This window comes from Tupaia chinensis, unplaced genomic scaffold, assembly GCF_000334495.1.
Source record: "Tupaia chinensis unplaced genomic scaffold, TupChi_1.0 Scaffold000098_2, whole genome shotgun sequence".
In the NCBI taxonomy this organism is placed as follows: Eukaryota; Metazoa; Chordata; class Mammalia; order Scandentia; family Tupaiidae; genus Tupaia; species Tupaia belangeri.
In genome coordinates, this window is record NW_006159561.1 from 2,823,708 (window position 1) to 2,850,040 (window position 26,333).

Genomic DNA, 26,333 nt, shown 5'->3' on the forward strand with positions numbered 1-26,333 from the left:
TAAAGATTTGAGCAGAAATACATGACATTGTAAATAAACTATACAGAAAATAAATAAAAGCAAAATCTGGTTCTTTGAAAAGATTAACAAAATTGACACACTATTAACTAGACTGATAAAGAAGAAAGAAAGAACCCAGATAAATCAAATACATAATGAAACAGGCAACATTATAACAGACACAATAGAAATACAAAACATCCTAAGAGGATACTACAAGTGACTCTATGACAACAAGCAAGAGAATATGAAGGTGACGGACAATTTCCTGGATGCATAAAATCTACCAAGATTGAATCAAGAGAACATAGAAAACCTGAATAGACTCATAAAAATCTATGAGATTGAATCAGTAGTAAATAGACTCCTGACAAAGAAAAACATCAGTTTGATGGTTTCACTTCTGAAGTCTCCAAAACTTTTAAGGAAGAATTATCTCCCATCCTACTTAAATTATTTCTAAAGATCCAAAAGGAAGGAAACCTCCCAAATTCATTTTATGAAGCTTCCATCCTCATCCATAAAACAGATAAAGACATGACAAAAAAGGAAAATTACAGACCAATCTCTCTGATGAATATAGATGCAAAAATTCTCAACAAGATACAAGCAAATTGTATCCAACAGCATATAAAAAATATTATTCATCATGACCAGGTAGGCTTTATTCCAGGGATGCAAGAGAGTTTGACCATACACAAGACCATAAACATTATACACCATGTTAACAGAAAGAAAGATTAAAAAACCATATGATCATTTCAATTGATGCAGAGAAAGCATTTGATAAAATATAACATCCTTTTATGATTAAGACCCTCAGTAAGATTGGTATAGAAGGGTCATTTCTCAACACAATAAAAACCATCCATGAAAAACCTAAGGTTAACATTATATGGAATGGGGACAAGCTAAAAGCTTTTCCACTAAAAACTGGTACTGGACAAGGCTGCCGATTTTCTCCACTTTTCTTCAATATAGTGCTGAAAGTTTTAGCCAACACAATCAGAAAAGAGAATAATAAAAAGGCATTTGAATAGGCAAAGAAGAGTTGAAAATATCTTTATTTGTAGATGACATGATGGTATATCTAAAACACCCAAAGGTATCCATGAAAAAACTTCTTGAAGTAATAAATGAATACAGTAAAGTGTCAGGATACAAAATCAACATCCAAAAATAAATAGCATTTCTATATACAAATAAGTTGAACAAGGTAGATCTGAAGAAAGGAATTCCTTTTAGCCACAAAATGTATGAGATACCTAGGGATAAACCTAACTAAGAAAGTCAAATACCTTTATAAAGAAAACTATGAAAATCTTAAAAACGATATTGAAAATGACACAAAAAAAGTGTAAGCACGTTTCAATGTTCCTGGATTGGAAGAATTAATATAACCAAAATGGCAATTCTACCCAAATTAATCTACAAATTTAATACAATCCCAGTCAAAATGCCAGAGACATTCCTCACAGATCTAGAAAAGAGAATCATAGAATTTGTCTGGAATCATAAAAGACCTCGTATTGACAAAGCAATCCTGCACAAGAAGAGTGGAGTTGCTGAAGAAAAGAGGAAATGGTGGCATCTCACTTCCTGACCCCAAAATGTACTATAAAGTTGTGATAATCAAAACAGCATGGTATTGGCACAAAACAGACAAGTGGACCTATGAATTAGAATAGAGATTGCAGGAATAAACTCCAAAACTTACAGTCAACTGATTTTTGACATAGGATACCAGTCAATCCAATGAGAAAAGGAAAACCTCTTTAGCAAATGGTGCTGGAAAAATGGGGTAAATGCCTGCAGAAAGAAGAAACTGGATCCCATCTTTCACTATTAATAAAAATTAAGTCAAAATTAGATCTAAGTTCTGAGCCTAGAACTCAAACTATAAAACTACCGGTGGAAAATACTGGGGAAACTCTAGGAGACATTAGCGTAGGCAAAGACTTCTTTAATAAGATTCCCAAAGCATGGACAATAAACTCTAAAATAGACAAGTGGGACTATAGCAGATTAAGAAGTTTCTGCACAGCAGAGGACACATTAATTAGCGTGAATCTATGACTTTTGGAGTGTAAGAATATTTTTGTAAACTATGACTCAGCTAGGGGATTGATAACCTTAATACACAGGGAACTCAAACGGTTTATACCCCCCCACACACACCAAAAAAATAAAAATAAAAAAAGATGAACTCAATTAAAAGGTGGGAAAATGAACTGAACAAAAATCTTTCTAAGGAAGACATATGAACTGCCAGAAAACATATAAGGAAATGCTCAACATCCCTCACCATAAGGGAGATGCAGATTAAAACCACAATGAGATACCACCTAACTTGTGTCAGAATGGTGAAGATTAAAAATACAAAAATTATAAGTGTTGGTGAAAGGGGAACTCTTCTACACTATTGGTGGGAATGTAAATTGGTCCAGCCACGTGGAAAACAATGTGAAAATTCTTCAAAGATCTACAAATAGATCTACCATTTGATCCAGCAATCCAACTTCTGGGTATCTACCCAAAGGACAAGAGAATGCTCAGTCAGTAAAGGGCTTGCACATCAATGTTTATTGCAGCATTATTCATGATTGCTAAGACATGAAACCAACCCAAATGTCCATGAACAGAGGAATGGATCGAAAAAGTGTGGCACATATACTCTATGGAATACTATTCAGCCATAAAAATAAATAAGACGCTGGCATTTGATAGAAAGTGGTTGAATATGGAAGATTGATTGCTGAGTGAAGCAAGCTAGGCTATGAAAGAAAGATATTATATGTATCCACTTTATATATATTGAGTATCCACACTTTATGGTAGAGATTGAAATATTGGAGGGAATAAAAGCAATGAAAATAGTTATGGACACTGAAGACAGGGTGGAACAGTCTTCCCCAACAGTGGGGGAGAGAAGGAAAAAGTATAGAGAAGGAAATCAGGAGAAAAAAATATGCAGGACATTTGTGGGACACAGAAATGGTTTATTACCTGTTCATGATAACATAGAGAGTATTCTTTTATTTTTTTTTCCCTTCGGAGAGGTTTTCGCTATAGGGCGCGTACGCTCGCCAAACAGACAGAAAGAGACATAGAGATAGAAAGCAAGAAATCACCCCCAAGGGGGGATGGTCACGCCGCAATCCCTTCTCCTCCATTCTCCTCTCGGGATCTTGGGCACGCACGCAACGTGTCTGGCGTGAGTTTTAAGCCACTGGGTCCAGGATGCGAACCATGGTCGAGTATGTGGGAGTCCAGCGACATAGCCATTACGCTAACTGCTGGTTCCCAACATAGATAGTATTCTGTACTGGACTAGTCTGAGAAATATTTCATGTTGAGTAAATTCTCTTAACAAGCCAAATGCTGTATAGTAATCAAAAAATAGTAATAAAATAAATAACAGTAAGTAACCTGACAAAAATGAAAAGCTATTTTTTGATGATTGTTATAATAATGTCTTTGTCTTGACTGATATACATGGCAATTGTGCTGGAAAAATAAATGTTACACACTGCAAAAAAATCAAAATAAAAAGAAAGAAAGAAAGAAAGAAAGAAAGAAAGAAAGCAAGCAAACAAGCAAGCAAGCAAGCAAGCATGGCTATTGTGTTAACATTTAAGTGTTTTCCAAGCTGTGTTCCTTTCTGTAGGCTTTAAAGGTGAATATGTTTCCTTACCATTCCCACCTTTTTGAGCCTGAATACCCACAATCCTTGGCTGTGGGCCATTGCTCCCTCCTCACAACTAGTGATGGCATGTCCAGTCCTCCAACCCTATCACTCTGACCTTCCTTTTTGCCTCTCATTTGTAATTTTAAAGACCCTATGGTTATAATTGGCTCACTTGGATTGGATAATATTTCTATTTTGAAATCAGCCTAAATACCAAACCTAATTTTATCTGTAATCTTAATTTATCTTTGCAATGCAATATAATATATCTAAAGTTGTTTCGGATTAAGATGAGGAAAGTGTGAACATCTTTGGGGATGGGGAACATTATTCTGTCTGTATAATGAGTTTTAACTGCATCTGTGACTTTCTGTACAAATCTTCCTTTCTCAAATTTCCTTAAATAAAAGGTCAAGCTTGTAAACATCTGGCTAAGATCTTGTGCTGAGTGTGTTCTGTTTATCATGCAGATTCATTCTGCCATTTTCTACTTTGGTCTCTGCCCCTCCAAGGCTGACCTACTAAGCTAAATCCAAAGGCTTCCTTAACCTTTTGGCTTTCTTTAGGTGCAGCCACAGTTGAACAGTGCCAGGAATCTGAATGAGGGCTGATCATGAATCTAGGGTATTTGTTCCTGCTGGTCTCCATGGAGGTCTCTCTTAGGCTGACTGTTTTCCTCCAATGCAAGTCTCAGCTCTTTTCTTTCTTTTCTTTTTTTGTCCTTTCTTTGAGAGAGATTTTTGCTATATGGTACATGCGCTCACCGGAGACAGAGAGACAAAAAGGAAGAAATCACCACCACCACCCACCAGAAGGTATGGCCACATCACAATCCCTTCTCTTCCATTCTTCTCTTGGGATTTTGGGGATGTATGCACATGTACCCAGCATGAGTTTTAAGCTGCTGGGCCCAGGATTCAAACCACAATCAAGTAGGTGGGAGTCCAGCAATGTAATCATTGGGCCATATGCTAGTCCCAGGTATCAGCTCTTTTCAAGTTGTCACTCTTTGACAGGTTCTCTGTTCTGCCAATTGTGGTAATTGCTTCCCTAAGTTCCCACTTTGAACCAAAACATAATAGCCCTCAGTACTGCATCGCTCTTACATTTTCTTTTTCTTTTTCTTTTTTTTAGGGGAGAGAGGTTTTTGCTATAGGGCACGTGTGCTCGCCAGACAGACAGAGAGAGACAGAGAGACAGAAAGTGAGAAATCACCTCCCAGGGGGGATGGCCATGCCACAATCCCTTCTCCTCCATTCTCCTCTCGGGATCTTGGGCACGCACACACACGCACCCGGCATGAGTTTAAGCCACTGGGTCCGGGACTCAAACCGCGGTCGACTATGTGGGAGTCCAGCGACATAGCCATTATGCTAACTGCTGGTCCTGCTCTTATATTTTCTGTATATTCCATTGATACCTATGTCAATAGTTCCCTTATCCAAACTTCCTTGAATTAAGTGTGGTTACTGTTCATTTCCTTTGGAGACCCGTATAGATACATGTTTTTTACAACTCAAAGCTCTAGCAGATGGGGAGCATTTTTAAAGAGTTTAATTTTATAAAATGAAAGTAAAAATTATTAGTAGAGTTTATCTTAGAAAATGACAAAATTATCTAGTGGTTTTTCTCTTCAGCAGTACTTTACCCATTTCCTGAATTTCCGAGCTACCTTTATTGCCTCCACCATTTTTTGATTGTATCATTCAGGGTTTGATTAGAATCACAATGGGAGGATTTATTACAGGATTTGACATCATCCTATTGTGGTAACTTTCTATGTCATTTTCTTTTCTTTTCTTTTTTTTTTTTTTTTTGAGAGGTTTTAGCCATAAGGTGTATGTTCTTGCTGGAAAGACAGAGAGAGACAGAGAGAGACATTCTCCTGTTGAGATCTTGAGCACGCACGCACACACACCCAACGTGAGTTTAAGCCATCGGGTCCAGGACTCGAACCGAGGTCGACTACATGGGAATCCAGCGCCATAGCCATTATGCTAAATGCTGGTCCCTTGTAAGGCTGTTGTTTCTAAGTCTGTAGTCACCAGGGCAGAAAGTTGGGCAAGGAGGATGTATGTAACATGCAGAAAGCTATGACAAGCTGAATACAAAGCTTCGATGGAACCCATGAGCACAGACTGGCATGCATGTTAAGTGCTCATCATCTTCATTACAAATAGAAACACTCAGTCCAGGAGTTGGAGAAGCTGAAGCTGAAGATCTGGGAGAACCTGGAGGAGATGCTGGCTGGGATGCTGCCCCACACCAACAAGTGAACCACCAGAAGAATGGCAACTCGAACACCACAACCACCTTTGGAAGAATAAATAAGCCTACTCCTTCATATGCCCTTGCCACATTATCACTTACCACTCACCACATCTATACAAATAATCCCTTTTGGCCCACAATAACTCAGAATCATGAAGAGAAGATGACTCTGAGTCATGTTTTTTTCATCTTGACTAAGTTGCTACAGTAAAAATCCATCACATCACGTTAGTTCATCCTTTGGTATGCAGATGCCTTCACTACAAAACAAGGCTGTAAACAAGGATTTCTGCTGCCATTGCTGAAACCATTTATTTTTCACTCCCAAAGCCTTGAATATATGAAAACAAAGAAGGAGAATGTGACTGTTGACACAACTACCTCCAAATTTTAATCAGGTCTATATGTACATGAGAATGAAAAGCCAGCTTTTCCATATGACGCTGTATAAACGTTTTATATATTTATTGTTTGAAATTCATTTTGAATAGTAAGTAGCATTAAAATGTAATCATTTCTAAAAAAATCAGTGTGCAAAGAATGTTGTTAGTTTGGATAATATATTTGACTCAGTAATTTTTCAGAATGTAAAGTGTTCCTTGGACGAATATAACAAACAATCAACAAAAAGAAGTCTTGAAATTCTTTCAGTTCCAGTAATCTTGACAGTAGTATAAAATTCAGGTGAAACTGACTCAACATACACTGGACAATTTTAGTATTGCCAGTGTTTATTCATGTCACTAAACGTCTAAGCTATACCGATGTCATGACTAAGCAAAGATTTCACAAGTCCAAAGTCAAGTGTGTTCCAAGACTCTATGGATACCTGGCATCCCTGGCAGTAATACATGGAATTTTAAGCTATATATCTCATGCATTGCGATCATAGCCCATCCCCTGCACACCAATTGTTACTTACTTGGGTCAATTAAAAAGCACAAAGAAACCAAAGTTTAAGAACAGAAAATTATATTAAGACGGACAGCAGAGAATAAATGTTGTGATGATCTGAATGATGACAATTACAGTATGATGGTGATTTTTATTTGCTTGTTTGTGTGGTCCATAATGCCTCAGGAGGACTAGAGTAACAAAGAACAAAGGTGAAAAAGGCCTTCAGTGTTTTGGGCTTCTAGAATTTGGTCTGAAGGATAGAAAGAACCAGTGGTAGAGGTGAAGATAAGTAGAATCTAGTGAGGTGTGAAATATAAGAACCCATAAAAGGAGGTACAAGTTGGATAAGCTAGCAATGTCAGAGTGAAGACTCTGTGAGGTAGAATACAGAAGACATTGAAGCTATTGCTACTTAATACATCTCAAGCCAGAAATCAAGGACAATAAAGTTAGGATAGATCTTTTTTGAAGCAAAATTAAATACATTCATATCTAATAAAAACTATAAGAGAGATATCTTTAAATGCTTCTAGTAAACAAGGGCTGGTAAATAGAGGTAAAAAAATATCCATCATTACAAATTATTCTTTTAAATTTTGCCTGAAGACACGTGCACTTGTCAGAGAGAGACAGAGAGGGAGAGAATGAGATGGAGAAGGGGGAAAAAAGTGAGAAAGCACCGCCCTCAAGGGGGGTGGTCTTGTTACAATTTCTTCTCCTCCATTTCTCCCTCCTTTCGGAATTCTGGCTATGCATGCACACATACCTGGCGTGTTTCTCAAGACAAACTTGAACTGTCCAGTTGGCCATCTGGGAGCCAGCTCCTTAACTACCATGTCATGAACTGGCCCCATTATTACTAATTTGAAATATATAAAATGTCATCAATATTGCCTTTATTTAGAATACTGTCTGATTTGTTACTGAAAAAAATATTTATACAGCTTTTCTATTTTAATTTTAATTATTTCAGTTTAATTTAATTCCTGATCCAGTTTTTCCCCTAACAAATTATATTTAACTGTGAATATTTTTAGCAGAGAAAATAATTTTGAAAGTGAAAATTAAGGCATACATTTTAGAGTGTAAAATAGTAATAGTAAGGGAGAGACGAATCAGTAAAGAAAAATGGTCTTTTTGAAGAGTTAAATTTTGATCAGCAGGAGAAATAATTAAAAACAGATTCAGTCTTAACCACATAATAATATTTTTTGTTGTTAATACTTGCAAGGTGAGTTTATAGGTTTTCAGATGTGGATTAGACTATTATATTTAGAGCTTTCTATTTTAAAAGTAAAATGTTCTTAAAGACCCACAAGACCTGTCCATTGCATAAATTGATAAGGATTGGGATAGCGTAAAGAATACAATTGAAAGCCCCCATTGAATGATATGCTGAAATAAAATCCCCATTACTGCTGCACGGGGGACCAGCGTGTTCTCCTTTGACAAGGACAGATTTTAGATTAAGCACTCTCAGGTTGTAAATTACCATTCCTGATAGATGGCATCCCCTGCCTTTGGTGCCTTAGAGAAATGGGACAGACTGAAAAAATGTAGATTTCAAAAAGGTAAAACCCTGTCTCTTAACCACCCCCAAGTCTCACACCCAAATTTCCATGTTTCAAGGGAAAGAACATTAATGTGAAGGCACTGTTGAATTTAAATCAGAATAGAGAACATTATAATTACAAATCTTAGTAGCCATTCCTGGAATGATTGGCTGACACTTTCATTGCTGTCCCATGACCAATTACAATTACATTTGATTTGGCCACCCAAGATAGGGAAGGAGGGGACCTGGTTGAGAAAGGTACTATCTGTGTCTATCTTCAAACTTGCAAGGAATTTTATTTACAAATTAGCTGCATACTGCTCAGGCTAAACCATTAATGTTTAAATAAGGTGCATATGCCTTTCCTGAACAAGGTAAAAGACAATTTGAGAGGCTTTACAGAAATGGGCTGGAGGTCTTTTTGTAAAATAAAAAAAAAAATTCTGTCATTCAGAGATAAGGCATTAGCATTGCCTTATCGCAATAGAGACTGCTTTCTCTAGAAGATAGTTGGGGATTTTAAATCATTGTTTTGTTTTGATTTATGGATTTTAAAAATTGGAGGATGATAAAATGATCATGGGTTAGATTTTTCATCATTTTAGAAAATCCATCCATCACATCAAAATGAGTCTACTTAGAGGTATGCCATTGAAGCCATAGTAAGCAGATGTTTATTTCCTAGAGCAGGCATACTCTGCAAAATCAATTTGCAAACTCATTACATAAATCCATATTAAGCTATTTAGTCTATATTTAACACTATAACAAGGATAGTCAGGGTAAATTAAATGGATTTTATTTCTAGATGGCAGAAAGCCAAAGTTAGTCCTCCCACTTCTAATTTATTTCTCAGTTCTAATTTATGTCTGCTACCAACAAAAAGAGAGACAAAGAAGAAAGGGAAGGAAAAAAAGTGATCATTTTTACCTTGTGATATTTAAGGGCTAATCAAATCAATATGATCCAGGCCTGGCAGTGCCAACACCTAGTGGGGATCTCATGTTAATGCATACTCCTTTAACTCCTTCTTCCAAGATGGCAGTACAATGAGTCCCTGCCTCAAAGCTCAGTAAAAATATGTCCAGCAAGAGGGAATCATCTGATCAGTAGGAGAAGGATTCACTTACATCCTATCAAGGCACTAAGAATGCATAATAAGGCCCTGTCACACTCTCCCTTAAGCTTTTCATTACCATCAGCCATGCCAATAACTTACAGAATTCTCAGCCTGCTTTGAAAGCTCCTTTTTAATTCAAATGCAAACTGCTAACCATTTCCTCATCTATATTATTCTTTGAATTCATCTTTCTCTCCATGAGTAGAGTTGCCACACAGTTCAGACCATAACTGTTCCCCCCTAGGGATTTTACAAAATAGTCTGTATTCATCTTTCCTTCTGCTCCAATCTATCGAGTATACACAGCACAATATGCTTTTCCATCAACCTATTAATTTTGCCTATTTCCATTGTAAATGCTTCAGTAATGTTCCTTGAGATCTTTTAAATAGTTATTTCCCTGGCTTCATCTTTTATTATATCATAGTTTATACCTGACCTTATCAGTTAATCAATAAAACAAAGTATTTGCCTTTCAGACCTTGTAGTGAGTAACTGACGTTCTCAGGCCCATTAGCAGGTATAGAAAACGTAAAGGTGATCAAGTCATGGACTGTCAGTGAACTTATGTCTCTGGATTTTTTTTTTTTTTGATCAACATAGACTTAAGACTTAAGTCATTATCCCTCATCTTCCCTCTTACTTTAAGTAATGGTTTTACCATTTATTCAGTTAAATCAAATCAAGAATCCAGAAATCACCTCAGACTCCAAATTCCTCTACACGTACTAATAGCAATCTTCAAGTCTGAAGGTCTTCAAAGGTCTTCCATCTTCAGTTTAAAGGTCTAATATATCCACTCACTTTTTTGTACTGTAGTGGCAGATGGTCTTATTCTGTCTTACCTAGCCTATCACTGATGTACCCTTCTAAATTTGCTATTTCCAGTTCCTTATTCTGTCTTACCTAGCCTATCACTGATGTACCCTTCTAATTTTACTATTTCCAGTTCCTCTGCCAGCTACTGCCAATCCCTCCATCATCCATATTGCTTCCAAAGTTATTCTTTAAAAACATGAATAGAGGCACACCTATGTTTTACGCCTACCAATCAATAGCCTGCCTAACCTAAACACAAAGCGTACTTTTCTTTGCATATTCTAAAAGATAATTTGTGATCCGGCTTCCATATATCTCTAGAGTCTTACTAAACCACGCATAATTCTCTGAACTTTTGCTCCTGCTCTGTGTTTCTATGCATTGTGAGTAATGTGTCTTCTACCAGCCATGTCTTCCAAAAAGCATAGCGAAACCATTTTTCTACTCTAAAGTTAATCTCAGCTCAGATGTTGCATCCTTTACTAAGAATCCCTCTGATTCCCATGGAAAGAGTTGCTTAGGCCCTCTGCCGTGCTATCCCTACGTGTTGTATCTCTAAACTTTGGGACTCGTGATGATTTGTTATGTGACAGATTTCCCAATTAGACTGGAACTCAAACAACCACTTAGCATCTGTGTTCAGAAAGTAGAAAGATCTTCTGCTAGGATAATGTTTTATGCACAAAGAACATAAACTTGATCTAGAAAAGTAAAAATGTATTCATCATTTCTCTTAGCTGAATTTCCCCAAAGGTCATCTTTTCCTATCTAGGAAGCGTGTTGAAGACCTAAAACATCTGATCAAAATTGAGATCAAAGGTTCATATAAAATCATGAGAAATAAGGCTCAGGTATGGCAACAAAGCAGATGGTCCCTACGTCAGAAATTAGATATGGAATTCATGAGTTCCACAGGTTTATGCTTAGGCCAACAATTCTGTGGTGTCTCTTTCCATTTATGATATCAAAAAGACATGGCAAGAGAGGCATATAAAATAAGCTAGATGGTATTTTTATATCTATTTTCTTCCAAATAAGAGTCGTTCATTTAGGAGAAAATCACTCAGTGAAAGGATCATTCTTTTCTGTTCAAAAGCATTCTGCTTTGGTGCATATCATATACATACACTCAGTTTCTGTCATTCAGAACCAAAGGGTGCTTGACCTGATTAGGAGATAGATAGTTATTTAAATAGGAACTGGGACTAAAAAATATCAGGAAATATGGAAAACAGTTTTTGATTTGACTTTACTTGCTTTATAGTCATGTGTGTTTATTTTGAGAATGGGTCATATTTTTTCTTTTTTAAAGAGAGATTTTTCTTGGAGAGGTTTTTGCTATAGGGCACATGTGCTTGCCAGTAAGACAGAGAGAGAAAGAGAGACAGAAAGTGAGAAATCACCCCCCGGGGGGATGGCCACACTGTAATCCCTTCTCCTCCACTTTCCTCTTGGGATATTGGGCATGCACACACACGCTCCCAGTGTGAGTTTAAGCCACAGGGTCTGGGACTCGAAGCACGGTCGACTAGATGGGAGTCCAGCTACATAGCCATTACATCAACTGCAGGTCCCATTAAAGAGAGATTTTTGTACTCACCAGAAAGACAGAGAGACTGAAAGTAAGAAATCACCCTCTAGAGGGAATGGCCATGCCACATCCATTCTCCTCTATTCTTCTCTCCAGATTTTACACTCACGCACACATGCCCAGGGTAAGTTTTAAGCCATGGGTCTGGGACTCGAACCATGGTCAACTATGTGAGAATCTAGTGACATAACCATTGCACCATCTGTAGATCTTGAAAAAGGGTCATTTTAATTTCAAGTGAATATTCTTATGTTCTACAATATAGAAACTCATGTAGTCATCCAAATGAAGAAATATATTTTGTCAATATTTTCAAGCAAAGTTAGGGTCACCTACATATTCTTGGGATTTATTTGTAAATATAAAATAACATAGTTGTGTATAGCACATGCTAATCACTTAAGCTTCTTAACTATTATTTTTTTAAAATTTATTTATTATCCTCATAATCTTGTTTATATTACTTTGAATCACATATAACTTTACAGTGTATTACATTGCTTTTTCAAAAGGGAATGCCATGCATGTCAGTCAATACAGAGACATTAAAACCCCCACTTCATCATTCAATATCTTTTCATTTTTTCCCAATCATTATTATTATTATTCCAATTACTTTTTAACCAATCAATCACTATTTCTCATTTGGCTTGTAAAAAGACTTTACCCATCCTGAAATACTTCTCAGACCAATCCAGTTGAGAATACTATACATGTCTTCATCAACAGGTAATAAACCATATGTGTGTCCCACTTAACTGTTATTTTTTAAATGGAACTATATTACAGTTAAAGGTCTCTGAGTAGATATCACTTTTTCTTTTTTCACTTAAAGAAAGGAACAAGAAGTGAAAGAGCTTTCTTATATAATAGAAGCCTTGTCATTCTGTGTAATAAATGGCACACTGTTCTTCTAAAATAGGGTTAGAAAAAAAAAGTAAACCCAGTGCTTCAAGCACTGTCTATATGAGACTTTTAGGAGCATTAACAAAAAGAATAAATGTTCCTTGAATGGTATTTGCCATCTCTAATTTGCATTCTGATTTTGTAAGCCTTTCAAAATTTTCTGGGTATTTGATAAATATTGAATAATTAATATACCATTAGAAGTCACTATGCCTTAATTGCATTTTAGACATTTTTATTAATTATAAGCTCTTTTATTTTACTGGTAATTCCTAGTCTGACTTGTCTAAAATACATCTGAAACACCACCCATTTACCTGAGTAGACTCCTGGTGTGGATAAAAGGTGGATAGACAGTCATATTATGGCAGAGTGGCTCACAGAGTAGGCTGGGAAATCAGATCCTTTGTCGGCTGTGTGGCCTTGGAGAAGTTAGTTAACTTCTCTGGGGAGTAGTTTCCTCACTAAGTAAGAGAAAATAATTGTATCTCCCCCATTGTATTCTTGGAAGAAATAAGTAACAAGTGATTGTAAAGCCCTGACTCAGCATAATGCCCTGGACCTCGTCAGCACCAATAAAGACTCAAAAGCATTATTCAAATCTGGCTCTCTTCCTTTGTAGCTCTTTGATATTAGTGGTGGTATTTGACTTTTCTGAAGTTTGATACTCTAGTCTATGAAATGAGAACAGTATACTTTTCTAGAGTGGATTATCCTGAAAGTGAATAAAATAATTATATATAAAGTATTTAACACATAGTACCTAACAAAAAAAGGTTCTTGAAAATATGGTTCTTTTCTATGTATGGAAGAAGCACTGAAAACAAGCAGAAAGGTTTTCCTTTTCTTCTATACTGACATGAATCTTATTCTAGGTAGACTGATTTTGAACTTGTTGGTATGTTCTTTTCCATAAAGCAACATGACATTTGTTTCCTTATGATTCTAAGTTTCTTATTAGATTAAAAATATTGAGGGCTGGGGCTGTGGACTAGTTATCCATAGGAGCCACATGCCTGGCTATGGTGCCAACCCTGTCTCTGAAGCCTTGAAAAACATGCCACCACCCCACAGAAGATTTGATGGACATGGACATGAGCTCCCTGAGGCCCCAAAATTACCTTTTCTGTTGTGAACTAAAGGCCAACAAAGATGATCATTTCTAAGTGGATAATGATGAAAATGCACACCAGTTATCGTTAAGAACAGTCGGTTTAGGGGCTGGTGAAAAGGATGAATTGCACGTTGTTGAAGCAGAGACAATGGATAATGAAGGCAGTCCAAATAAAGTAACACTGGCAACACTGAAAATGTACAGCCAATGGTTTCCCTTGGAGACTTTGAAATAACACCACCTGTGGTCTTAAGGTTGAAGGGCCTATGCATATTAGTTGACTGCACTTAGTGGCTGTGGAAGAAGATGCAAAGTCAGAAGAAGAAAAGAGGAAGAGGATGTGAAACTCTTAAGTATATCTGGAAAGCAATCTGTAAAACTTGCTGCTGATAAAGATGATGATGATGAAGAAGATGATGATGATTTTGAAGACGAGGAAACAGAAGAAAAAGCTCCAGTGAAGAAATCTATACGAGATACTCCTGGCAAAAATGCTCAAAAATCAAACCAGAAAGGAAAAGACTCAAAACCATCAACGCCAAGATCAAAATTTCAAGAATCATTTAAAAAAACAGGAAAAAACTCCTAAAACACCAAAAGGATCTAGTTCTGTAGAAGACATTAAAACAAAAATGCAAGCAAGTATAGAAAAAGGTAGTTTTCTTCCCAAAGTGGAAGCCAAGTTCATCAATTATGTCAAGAATTGCTTCCAGATAATTGATCAGAAGGCTATTCAAGATCTCTGGCAGTGAAGGAAGTCTCTTTAAGAAAACAGTTTAAACAGTTTGTTAAAATTTTCCATCGAATTTCATTTCTGTAAGTTGATATCTAGCTGTACTTTTTATAATGCAGAGTGAGAACTTTCCCTAGTGTGTTTGATAAATGTTTTCCAGATTCCATTGCCAAGAATGTGTTGTCCAAATGCCTGTTTAGTTTTTAAAGATAGAACTCCTCCCTCTGCTTGTTTTTACGTATGTATGGAATGTTATGATACGACACGGTAGTAGTGGTGGTCAGACATGGAAATGGTGGGTAGACAAAAATATACACGTGAAATAAACTCAGTATTTTAATAGAGTAAAAAAGAAAAAAGAAAAACACAATGTGCATTTATGCATGCATGCCAAATTCAAACAAGATGGAGAAATGGAGAAGGGATTGAGGCATGATCATGCCCACTGGGGGATGCTTTCTCCCTCCCCCTCTCTCTCTGTCTCTGTCTCTCTGGAGAGCACACAGGCCCTCTGGAAAACAGAAAAAAACCACACATATACCAAAATACAGAAGCTTTGTTCCCTAAGAACTTTCAGACATGTTAAGGGGCAGAAAATGTTTTAAGTATTTTATTTGGGGGCTGAAGTCAAAGGAAAAATTATACTTCTAAAACTCCTAATATGCTTTTGTTTATATTGAGTGGTTTTATTAAAGTTTATTTATTATATTCATGAAAGAGCATGTGCACATGAGTAACAGAGAAAGAGACAGACAGGCACACACAACAGGGTTTCATCATCCCCTTCCCCTAGCCGTCCAACTAATCAGGATCTTGGGCTTTTGTGGACCTGGCATGTTTTCAGGTCAACTTAGGATCTGAACCTGCAATTGGACATGTGGAAAAACATGTGTTACAAATGAGGCTTACAGTTCAGTGAGCTCCTACCTGGCCACCAACAATGGGTCTATATTAATTATTGCTTGATGCTCCTTGTATCCACATATTCTGATCTAAAAATTACAAATAATATAGTAGGTGTTTTTAGTTATCACTATAACATGTCGGGGGAATGGCAGAGGTGGTGTCATATTTTAAGCTCAAAAAAACAGTAATTCCTAGCCCATTCTAATTTAATTGACCAACCTGGTCCTTATAAAAACTAGACAAATCCTAGAAGACAGCAAACACAAACAGCTAAATGTAGTTCCCATTTGCCGCTGCTATGCCAAAAGCTATAATTTTGATAAAGCAGATTAATATGACCTCCAGTAAAACATATTTAGCCATAGTGATATGTTCTTTCTCATTCCTATAAGGAAGGATAATAAAAAAATTCTCATTCACTGGAACAGAAAATCACTATTCATTTACAGTCATGCCCCAGAGCTATGTTAACTCCACCATGTTCTGTCTTAATATAATCCAAAGAGACCTAGACCATCCAAATACATTGCAGCATATTCCATTTGATCATTATATATATTGGTAACACCATGTTAATCAAACCAGTTGAGCAAGAAATGGCAAATGTATGGACAACTTAAGTAAAACACATATGCACTAGAGGGTGGGAGATAAGACCTAGGAAGATAAAATAGCCCATTATAACAGTATAGATTTTAGGGGCCCTGGGATTTGGGACATGGAAAGACATGTACTACAAATGAGGACAGATGATTATATCCCATTCATTCAAACACTAATAATGAATCACAATGCCTTTCAGACATTTAGGAATTTCAGCAGCCTATCCTGTTCTCACCTAGTTACTGAATAATGTAAAAGCTGTCCATCTATGAGTTGGGTGTCCAGAGTAGAAACAGGTTGTGTAGAAGGTTCAGGATATAGATCATGTGGCTCTACCTAACAGATTTAATAAAAACCAACAACCACTATAGTATTAGGGGTATTGATGTAAGAAAAAAAACATATTTATGGAGAGGATGGCAAGCCCCAAGAGTGGGATTACAATATAAACCCTTAGAGTCCTATAACAAAGTCATGTCCTCTGCAGCATAGAGTATACACCATTTATAAAACGGCTCTAGCAGAGTCCTGGACCATGTTAGGGAAGATAATCCAATCATAGATAATCAACTGACTGACTGGGCAGAATCGCTCACCAAGAGCTGTGTTCTTAGAAACATACCAAGTCTTAAGGGTAGCTGAGACCAATAATGCTATCATTTGTAAAATTGTTTGTCCTCCTAAGGTTCATGTTTTGGAATTTGGTACCCAGTTGTAATAGCTTGGGAGTTGGTAAGATCCTTAAGAGGGGAGAATGAATGAGGGAGTGTTTAGATCATAGAGGTATCACCCTCAAGAATGAACATGAATCAAAATTTATACTGTGTCACAGGACAAGATTAATTTTTAGCTCTCATGAGAAAGAATAAGTCCTTCTGAGACTAGGTTGTTATTAAAGGAAGATGGCTGTCTCTAGGTCTCTCTAGGTCTCTCTCTCTCTGTCTCTCTCTTTGCCTGCACCCACCATCTTCTCTCCTGTCAGCTATGTTGTAACACAGCACCAAAGGCCAGCCTGACACCAGCTCTACACCTTTGGACTTTTAGTCACCAGAATTGTAAGGCAAATATACCCCTATTCTTTACAAATTGTCCAGCATCGATATTTCTGTTATCAACTAACTGTGGACTAAGAACAATGATCAATTCATAATAAGATGAAAATGTTATACTTGGCATCAGGCACAAGCAGCAGGGACCCAGAACCCCTTGTTTTTCATCTGCTACACTACAGACTCATTTAGGGATAGTCCTGACAGAAAGTGCTAAAGAGAATTTTTCCCAATAGGCAGAACATCGGCACACCAGGTCACCTACCATATATGCAGTGTATGTGTGTACATATGTATATGTGTGTGTGTGTGCATTTATACACACACACACACACACACACACACACACACACATATATATATATATATATATATTTCATGGATACACACATACACCTATCATTACATGGTGATTTACAGGTAAAAGGAACAAATGCAAGATCCTTTGGGTTTAATGTAAAAATAAACACGGTTAGTTCTACTTTTCCTCCATAGAGACAGCTTTTATTTATTTATTTATTTTTAGAGAGACAGTTTAAACAAACAAAAAAAGAGGATAATACTCTGATATGTTTACCACTGAGGTAAAATATGATTGCTATGTAGGATTCTCTTGAGTTTTCCACACTGTATGGATTTATAGTTACCATGAGTCTCAGTATACTTCATATTACTGTGGAATTCATTTCTAATTTCAAAGTCTGCTATATAGCCATATTCTCTTGATTAGCACTGAGCTGGCTTCCCACTTGAAGCACATGCTGAATGAAGGACAAGGTGAATGACAAGCCTTTATTTGCTGAGAAACCTCTGCCTACATAAAACTGGAATGAGCAAGTCATTAAACTGATATTTCAAACCTTGCTGCAAACCTTTCCACTAGCAGTCATTTTGAGACAGAACTTTTCCCTTAAGCCTGTCTATGGGGCTAACAACTTAAACTCTGAAGGGGCAATGCCAGTGAAGGAAGAATTTGTTTATTAATTATTTTCTTGGAGGATGGAATAATGTAATACAAAAACCCTACTATCTTATCTTTTCCAATCAATATCTTCTGTTTTTCTTGAGACTAAACAAAACCAATAGATGATTTTAAAATAACCTGTGTGTAGCAATTTACAGCCTGTAAATCTCTTTGTTATACATTTATTGCACTAAATCTCTGAGACAATTATCTACTGCATTTTACAACTGAAAAAAGTAGAGACTTAGGAAGGTTAGGCAATATTGTCTAAGAATCTGTTCACAAATAAATTCTATGCTCCAACATATCTTTATATCTCTGTAAGGAAACTGAATAAGGACACATCTTATATACTAGGGGAATACTATATGATCAAAGATCAATGATAGGGAACCAGCAGTTAGTGTAATGGCTATGTCACTGGATTCCCACGTAGTCAACCGTGGTTCGTGTCCCGGACCCGGTGGCTTAAAACTCACGCCGGGCACGTGTGCGTGCATGCCCAAGATCCCGAGAGGAGAATGGAGAAAAAAGGATTGTGGTGACCATCCCCCCTGGGGGTGATTTCTCACTTTCTGTCTCTCTGTCTCTCTCTGTCTGTCTGGCGAGCGCACGTGCCCTATAGCGAAAACCTCCAAAAAAAAAAAAAAAAAAAAGATCAATGATAGATTTATGCTAAACTTAGGCCTCAATGAACTGCTCAGAGAAAGTGTTACTTTGCATTTCATCATTTTCTAAAGGAAGGGAGACTTTGAGGTAGAAAATAAAAGCAAAGATCTTAGCTTATACTTTCTCTTTATTTTTATTTTTACCTTTGCAAGTAAAATTAATATTTCAACTAATAGATTTATGGCCACATATGAAGTTCAAAGCCACTTTGAGAGACCAGCAGTTAGCGTAATGGCTATGTCATTGGATTCCCATGTAGTCGATCACGGTTCGAATCCCGGACCTGGTGGCTTAAACTCAAGCCAGTCATGTGTACTTAGGTGCTCAAGAGAGAGAGAATGGAGGAGAAGGAATTGTGGCACGGCCATCCTCTCTGGGGAATGATTTCTCGCTTTCTGTCTCTCTGTCTTTCTCTGTCTTTCTGGGGAGCGCACATGCCCTACAGCATAAAACTCTCCAAATAAATAAATAAATGACACTTTGAAAACCCTAGTTTTGTATCTTTTAAGCTACAATTAAAGTAATACAAAATTATAGGGAAACCTAGGAGTTGTTATATCACACAATGGAAATATGCTTTGAAAATACTAAGTTGTATTTTTGTTCATTTAGAGTCAACGATGAAACTCTAAGGGGATATTTTGTAGCCTGGGGTCAACTTGGTTATGCAGCAATAATGCATTCCTCAAGCAATGCTGGAACTATACAGAAAGTCATTCATTTGGTTTCCCAGTTGACCTATACATGCCAGCATGTGATCCTGCCTGAAGATTTGGTTTCCCAGTTGACCTGTACATGCCAGCATGTGATCCTCCTTGAAAAGGCAGGCTTGGTGGTGGTGATGGGGGCAACTAGGGTGCTGAATGAGACTCTGTTGAAGTGCCTGTCTTTATCTCTCTATTTTTAAATCCCCCCCCGTCCCTCACTCCCATGAAAGAAGTAAACTTTAAAAAAATGTAGTTTTAATGAGCATCTCAGTTTTTGTGAGAAAATTGTATAATGATTTATTTTCTAGTTTGTGTCCAATAACATGTTAGTCTATCTAGTACATGGAACTGGCTCTTCCAAATCTTTACAGAGTGCCAGGAACAATTTGATCCCACACTAACTTTAATTAAGCATTCAAATCAGAGTAACTCTTTTCATATTGTGACAAAAATTCAACTAAATTGACCACCAGTGAGTAATATCAGATTAAGAAGTACATCAAGTTTAGCTTCAGTTACATTCCCTCTTACATAATTACTTAGGTGCTATTATACTGACAAATTAAATCCAAATAGTTCTTGAAATGTTAAGACTAACTGTGTAATTTTTCAATGTTTCCCACTGAATCCCAGTGAAGTTACTATGTAAGAGCCAATTAATAAAAGAACAATATAACTAATTACAGCTAATACACAATTATGTATGAGTATGTGTTTGGATATCTCTCTTGTCCATTTGATATTCTCATATTGATAATGAACAACTCACAAAACCAGATCTGAAAGACTTCTGATTTTATACTTTGACATTCATGATGAGATTTTTAACTCTGTTGCTATTTCCAGGCTATATGATACACTGCCTTAATAAAATGTATAAAATTCCACATCACTTGTAATCAGTAATCTTTTCCAGGAGAAGACAGTTAAAGATTAAAGTTCTCAGTTTTACAAATGTCTAACCAATACCTGTCCTGTTCAACAATGACACTGTATACTGTTACCGGGGGTTGAAGGAAAAAAATACAACTAGCATTAGAAAATATTCAACATTAGCATAAGATACACATTCATATTTATTTTTTGTGCAGAAGGCATGGGTTGGTATTTTGCCCAAGCAAATCTACATTTTGGTGAATATCTATTATGATATTTATTCTATTTGTGATTGTATGGATTTGTACCATTACCCTTTTGCTCATGGTAGAATATGGTTAATACAACATATCTTCCCATGCTAACTCAATTCTGTCTTCATATCTTGCTTCCATTAAACAAAACACATTTCAAATTACATACACCCCAAGCATAGGTGCAGTCCCAGTTCTGCGACCTTTAGCTCCCCTGCTCTGTAGTCAGTTATTTTCAGGGCCTTTCCATGGTAGTCACCGTCAGAAATCTGAACACCACTCTATAGCTGGAATCAAGATAACCAACTCGGAGAAAACTGATATATTAAATATATTTTATCTTTTGTTTCTGCCTGTTTTTCTCTCTCCATAGCAGTAGATAATTGCTAACTTCCCTACGCACCTACCAAATAATCTTCTTAATCACTTCTCACATGCCAGTTTACTAGATGGTGCCTTGGGTAATTAATTCACTAGCATCCTCTGTATCAATGGGATCCTAACTTATCGCTTACTGTTTTTAACTCTGGTTTTTGAAATGTCTTCTGATGACACCTAACACATTGAAAACATACTTCTGCCAAGTTACTCACTGACAAGTGGACTTGAAGCCACAGTTAATCTCTTCCATTTGGAAAGACTCACCTCCCCAAAGGATGTGGGCACTTACCAGGGAGAGACAAAGAGCCAAAGAGAGGGAGATCAATAACAGCTCCCACCAACTTCCAACTCCTCGCCTCATGATTAATGAGAAAAAACACCATCAACAGCAACAATAATAAAACCCTGTCCATGGATCTTAAAGGAGACAATACAAGTGATATAAATCAGTTCAACTTGCTTTCATTACTATTTATATAATATGGACAAATAGTTATGGTGTATATGCAAAGTCTTAAGTGTGCAAGAGGTTATCTTCTGAGTACGAATATGTGTGTGTGTTAGATATATAGAGAGGCAGGCAGTTGACTATACACTAGTATTGATAGAGCCTTCTATAGTATTACTATAATGATTTTTTAAAATGCCATTGACCTCCCTGATCTTGATAGGCAACCATGTACATATTTCACATTTTATAGTGTAGATATTTCAAATATTTTTCCTACACTTACTTTATGGAGAAACAAGTCATTAACTCAATTTAATTTAGTAGATTATATTTGCTTTATTTTCTAAGCCACTAATTGTTAAAGAGGGAATAGCTAACTATATATGAAAGACTGTGTTGAAACTTCATTAGGCTTATGTAAATATCCACCATCAATGAACACTGACTCAAATGGGTCATTGTCTGTACTTCAGTTAGAAGCAGATTGTGATGGTTGCCAAGAGTAACTCTTAGCCACAAGTCTGTGGACAGGCCAAAGCTGAACAGCTGGGCAATGGGGACAAACAATGTGCCTCAAAATATATGGTGACCGTTTATTGTCAAAGCTTAAACAGAGAGGGCTATGTTCTTCCCACCGTGGTCAGGCTCATTGCTTAATTTATATTTATAGCTGGCCTCTGTACCATCTGTGCATGTGTCCTATGCTACATCTCTGAGGAATTGGAGTGGCATTATTTGAAGACCTGATTAAATAGCCAGGAAAAAGCAATCCATCATTTATAAGAGGGAACGGTAAGACAGTCACAATGGTGTTCTATCATGCTTTCAGATTTTTATCCTCATTTTCTTTTACTTTCTTTCTAATCCAATGCCAAATACAATAAGCACTGACAAAAAGTGTAAAATCCACTGACAACACTCTTCCATGTATATGGAAAAAGATTGAATTATCAAGATTCTCCTAGGCTGGTTCCAGTAAGGAGGTAAATGACATTTCCACAGAGGAACACCTTATTCCTTTATGGTTACACAGAGCTAAATGAAATTAGGGCCCAAATGGAATGCAATACCACTAGTAAAGGCTACCTGTTGAAATGAGAGCTTCCTGGGATATGTGAAATTGAATGTCCATAACTGTTTTATTGAATGAGCTGAACTACTGGAGTACTAAAAGGAAACAACTTTATTTTTCTCTTGTCATCCATTTCCAAATATACTCTGCCAGATGTCTTCCCTCCCCTGATCACAACTTGGGCCCATCCTCTGGCCCTGGGGTCATTTAAAAGTATTTTAAAAGACTTATCTTGAGGTTTTATAAAATAAAACTAAGCAAACAAACAACCTATCCAATAACAACACACACACACACACACACACGTGAGAGCTAGATCAAAGCAAATATTCAACTTAAACTTTCTCCCCATTTCCCAAAGTAGGCCTGAGACCAAAAATAGGGAAGAGAATAGTTGGACTATCTGGCATCTGTGGTAACAGTCTCTAACGGCCATTTCTTCCCTTCCACTTAGGACTTCTCCAGGGACAGAAAGGGGAGGAGGGATTCCAAAGGCCAAAAGACAAAGCCTGTGCTCTCAAAAATCCACAATTACGGGGAACCAGCAGTTAGCGTAATGGCTATGTCACTAGATTCCCACGTAGTCGACCGTGGTTCACGTCCCAGATCCGGTGGCTTAAAACTCACGCCGGGTGCATGTGCGTGCGTGCCCAAGATCCCGAGAGGAGAATGGAGGAGAAGGGATTGCGGTGTGGCCATCCCCCCTGGGGGGGTGATTTCTCGCTTTCTGTCTCTCTGTGTCTCTCTGTCTGTCTGGCGAGCGCATGCACCCTATAGCGAAAACCTCTCAAAACAAACAAACAAACAAACAAACAAACAAATCCACAATTACGGGAGGCATCTGCATGCCTCTTTATTGTAGGGTAGTTTTGTGCATTCTTGGGCTACCTCCTCCCACTCCAACTTTAGAAATCTCCTCACTGACTCCTTCCTGAAGTTATCAAGGCATTGTCTGGCTGACCTGCAGGAGCTCCGTAGCTTCTACCTCTGGCAGTGCCCTCTTAGTTTCTGGGGGGAACCCTCAACTGAAGGCTTCTTGGGCAGGTTCTGTCAAGAAAACTTCAGCACTTTCTCCAAATGGACTCACATTGTTATTCTTCTGAAGGTGAAATAAAGCATCTTTCCCCCACTGCCGTCTCACAGCTTTTCTCCTTGCATTGTGGGTGGCTCCAATTTTCAGATGGACTAAGTTAACCATTTTCCAATTAAAAAAAATATATATTCATGATAGAGAACACATGTAAGAACATGACAGAGACAAAGAGAGAAGCACTTTTAACAGGGTCTCTTCAAACTGAGGTCCCCTTTCCCTGGCCATCCATCTCGTTAGGTTCTTGGGTACCTAAGCATTAACCTGGAATATTTTCAATCTGACTTGAGGATCCACACCCGAGGTTGGCCATGTGGCCTTCAGCACTGCAGTTCGGTTTGGTACTTCTGACTGCACCACCAGGTTAGGCCTCATTTCCCTTACTTTGCAATCATTTCTCAGTAATGTATACACATGCACCCAGAAGCCTTCCTCATTTCCCTTCCCCATGAACTGCCCAAGGAGATTTCTCCAGTATCTCCACAACTTGGCTTGTGGGGAGGGAAAATACCATGACATCCCCTACTCCTTTGAATTTCAGCACTTGAAAGAATCCTCTATTCCTGTGGGCATTTGAGAGGGTTGATCACTGGGGCTTTGGTCAGAGGATATAGCTCATATCTCCTTTAGGAATATGGGGTTACTTCTCTTGCATTTTATGGTCGTGGCTGAAAATCAAGGTTAACTATGAGAGAATTCCCTTGTTCGTGCCTTGCGTAGCATCCAGTATTAGTTTAAATATGGCCATATTGCTGTTACTAATGACATGGCGTTGTTTGAAATACATGACTCACATTAGAGATCCGAATTTTAGAGTTTTCTTTTCTTTTACCTCTCCATTAGAAGAGCATGTACTCAGTCACACAAATTAAGTTACATTAACACTTACAGCACATCAAATGAAGGGGAAAAAAACCAGTCCATCAGAGAAATCAGCAATCTCAAATGAAAGTTAATTGTCCCTCTTAATTCCTAGACAATTCCTTTGGTCATTTGGGACTGTAGTACTATAGCTGTTTCTGTTGCTATTGTTGTTTTTAAATTCAACCAAGAAAAAAAGAGAAAGTCAACTTGTGAGCATTATTATAAGAGTCTTCAAATAATTACCAATGAGTGCATAAAATATAAGGACTTAGACATATTTTAAATGATAAAAGCCAAAAAAAGATTAGGTCTCATATATTTCAGTTACTTTCTCTTAAACTCACTGCAGGGAAAGATTAAAACAAGAGTGAACCATGTTGAGAACAAGAAAACCAGCATAAAAGAGTATAAATCTATATAAGAAATAGATGATATGAAAGCCTTTTATAGGAGGTATTAGCATTTCAAAGTATTTGGATCTATAGAAACAACTGTTCAGTTCTTGCTTTTTAAAAAATGAATTTTTTTAACCTTCTTTAGTGTTAACCATTTCAGAGCAGCTAATCAATTTGTTCTTCTCCTTTGTTTTGCTCTTATTTGTTTATTTGTTTATTTTTCCTCCCTGGCAGGAGCTAGACTATTTTGAGAATATTATATAATAGGCCTAATATAGGTCTATGCTAGTTTTCAAAACACCAGCATATTAAACCTCCCAAAGACTACAATACAAAACAAAAACTTTATCACTTACAATAGAATAGGGTATTTTATCAAAATTTATTTAAGACAAAAACAGATTTATTTTCAAGTAGTTATTTCCATTTTTTGCTAGTTTCTATGAATTGGAGATTATAGATCATGTAGTCTTCACATATACATATATGTGTGTATATACATATATCACTAAAATACATGCATATACCATATATTATATTTTATATTTATATAGATCTCTGGGGAAAAAAACACCACAAAAGTGAGAGAAGATAATAATTTAGTGGCTAGTGTCCTGAAAACCAGAGACTCTTTTGTTTATGCGGACTTTTACTCATTGAAATTTTATTTATATATATATGTGTGTGTGTGTGTATATAAAAAAATAATATATAGAGAAACAACTTGCTAGAAGGAACATATCATCAATATACAAATGCATTCATTGATTAGTTAAAGAATTTCATGTTGACTTTGAGGGATAAAGAAAACAAATGGACCATGCATAATTGTAATCACAGGTATCAGAACAGTCACCATCATCTTACCAGGCTTAGGGACAATGAGCTGTGCACTGGCCTGGGAATTTCCAGCCTCATTTTCTGCCACGCACTGATAAAAACCTTCATCTGACTTTACTACCCCAAGGATCCGTAAGTTGCTTCCTCCCTAGGGAGAAGAATGAAAGAGGTGAGATATTTTAAAAAGCAATAAAACAAGGTGACAAAATGAACATTGACAAAAGTTTAATAAAATGTCACAGAAGAAACATGATCAGAGGACATGAGAGTTCTCAGTCTCCTGGATATGTCCTATGCCACCTGAGGAATGTCACATATGCCCTATACTTTTTTCTGAACTCATGGGTTGATATAAAATCAGCCAAGTTCAGCAATGAAAAATATGCTCACAGCAATATATATCATCCTCGACATTTAAATAAGTGGTCAACAGAAACATCTTTCATGAGGAAGGGAAGAAATAAAGATTAGCACTAAAGAAAACTCATTCCTTCATTTGTTGTTAGTGGAAGCTCAGG

The 26,333-nt window shown here is 37.0% G+C and overlaps 1 protein-coding gene across 1 annotated transcript in view; it reads right to left on the reverse strand.

Annotated features, from left to right (window-relative positions):
* The window catches only part of DCC (DCC netrin 1 receptor), a 521,919-nt gene that overhangs the window by 493,035 nt on the left and 2,551 nt on the right, over positions 1-26,333 (reverse strand). The window contains exon 2 of the mRNA XM_027769938.1: positions 25,843-25,963. Within this exon, the coding sequence (XP_027625739.1) occupies positions 25,843-25,963 (121 nt within the window). The remainder of the gene's footprint in view (positions 1-25,842; positions 25,964-26,333) is intronic.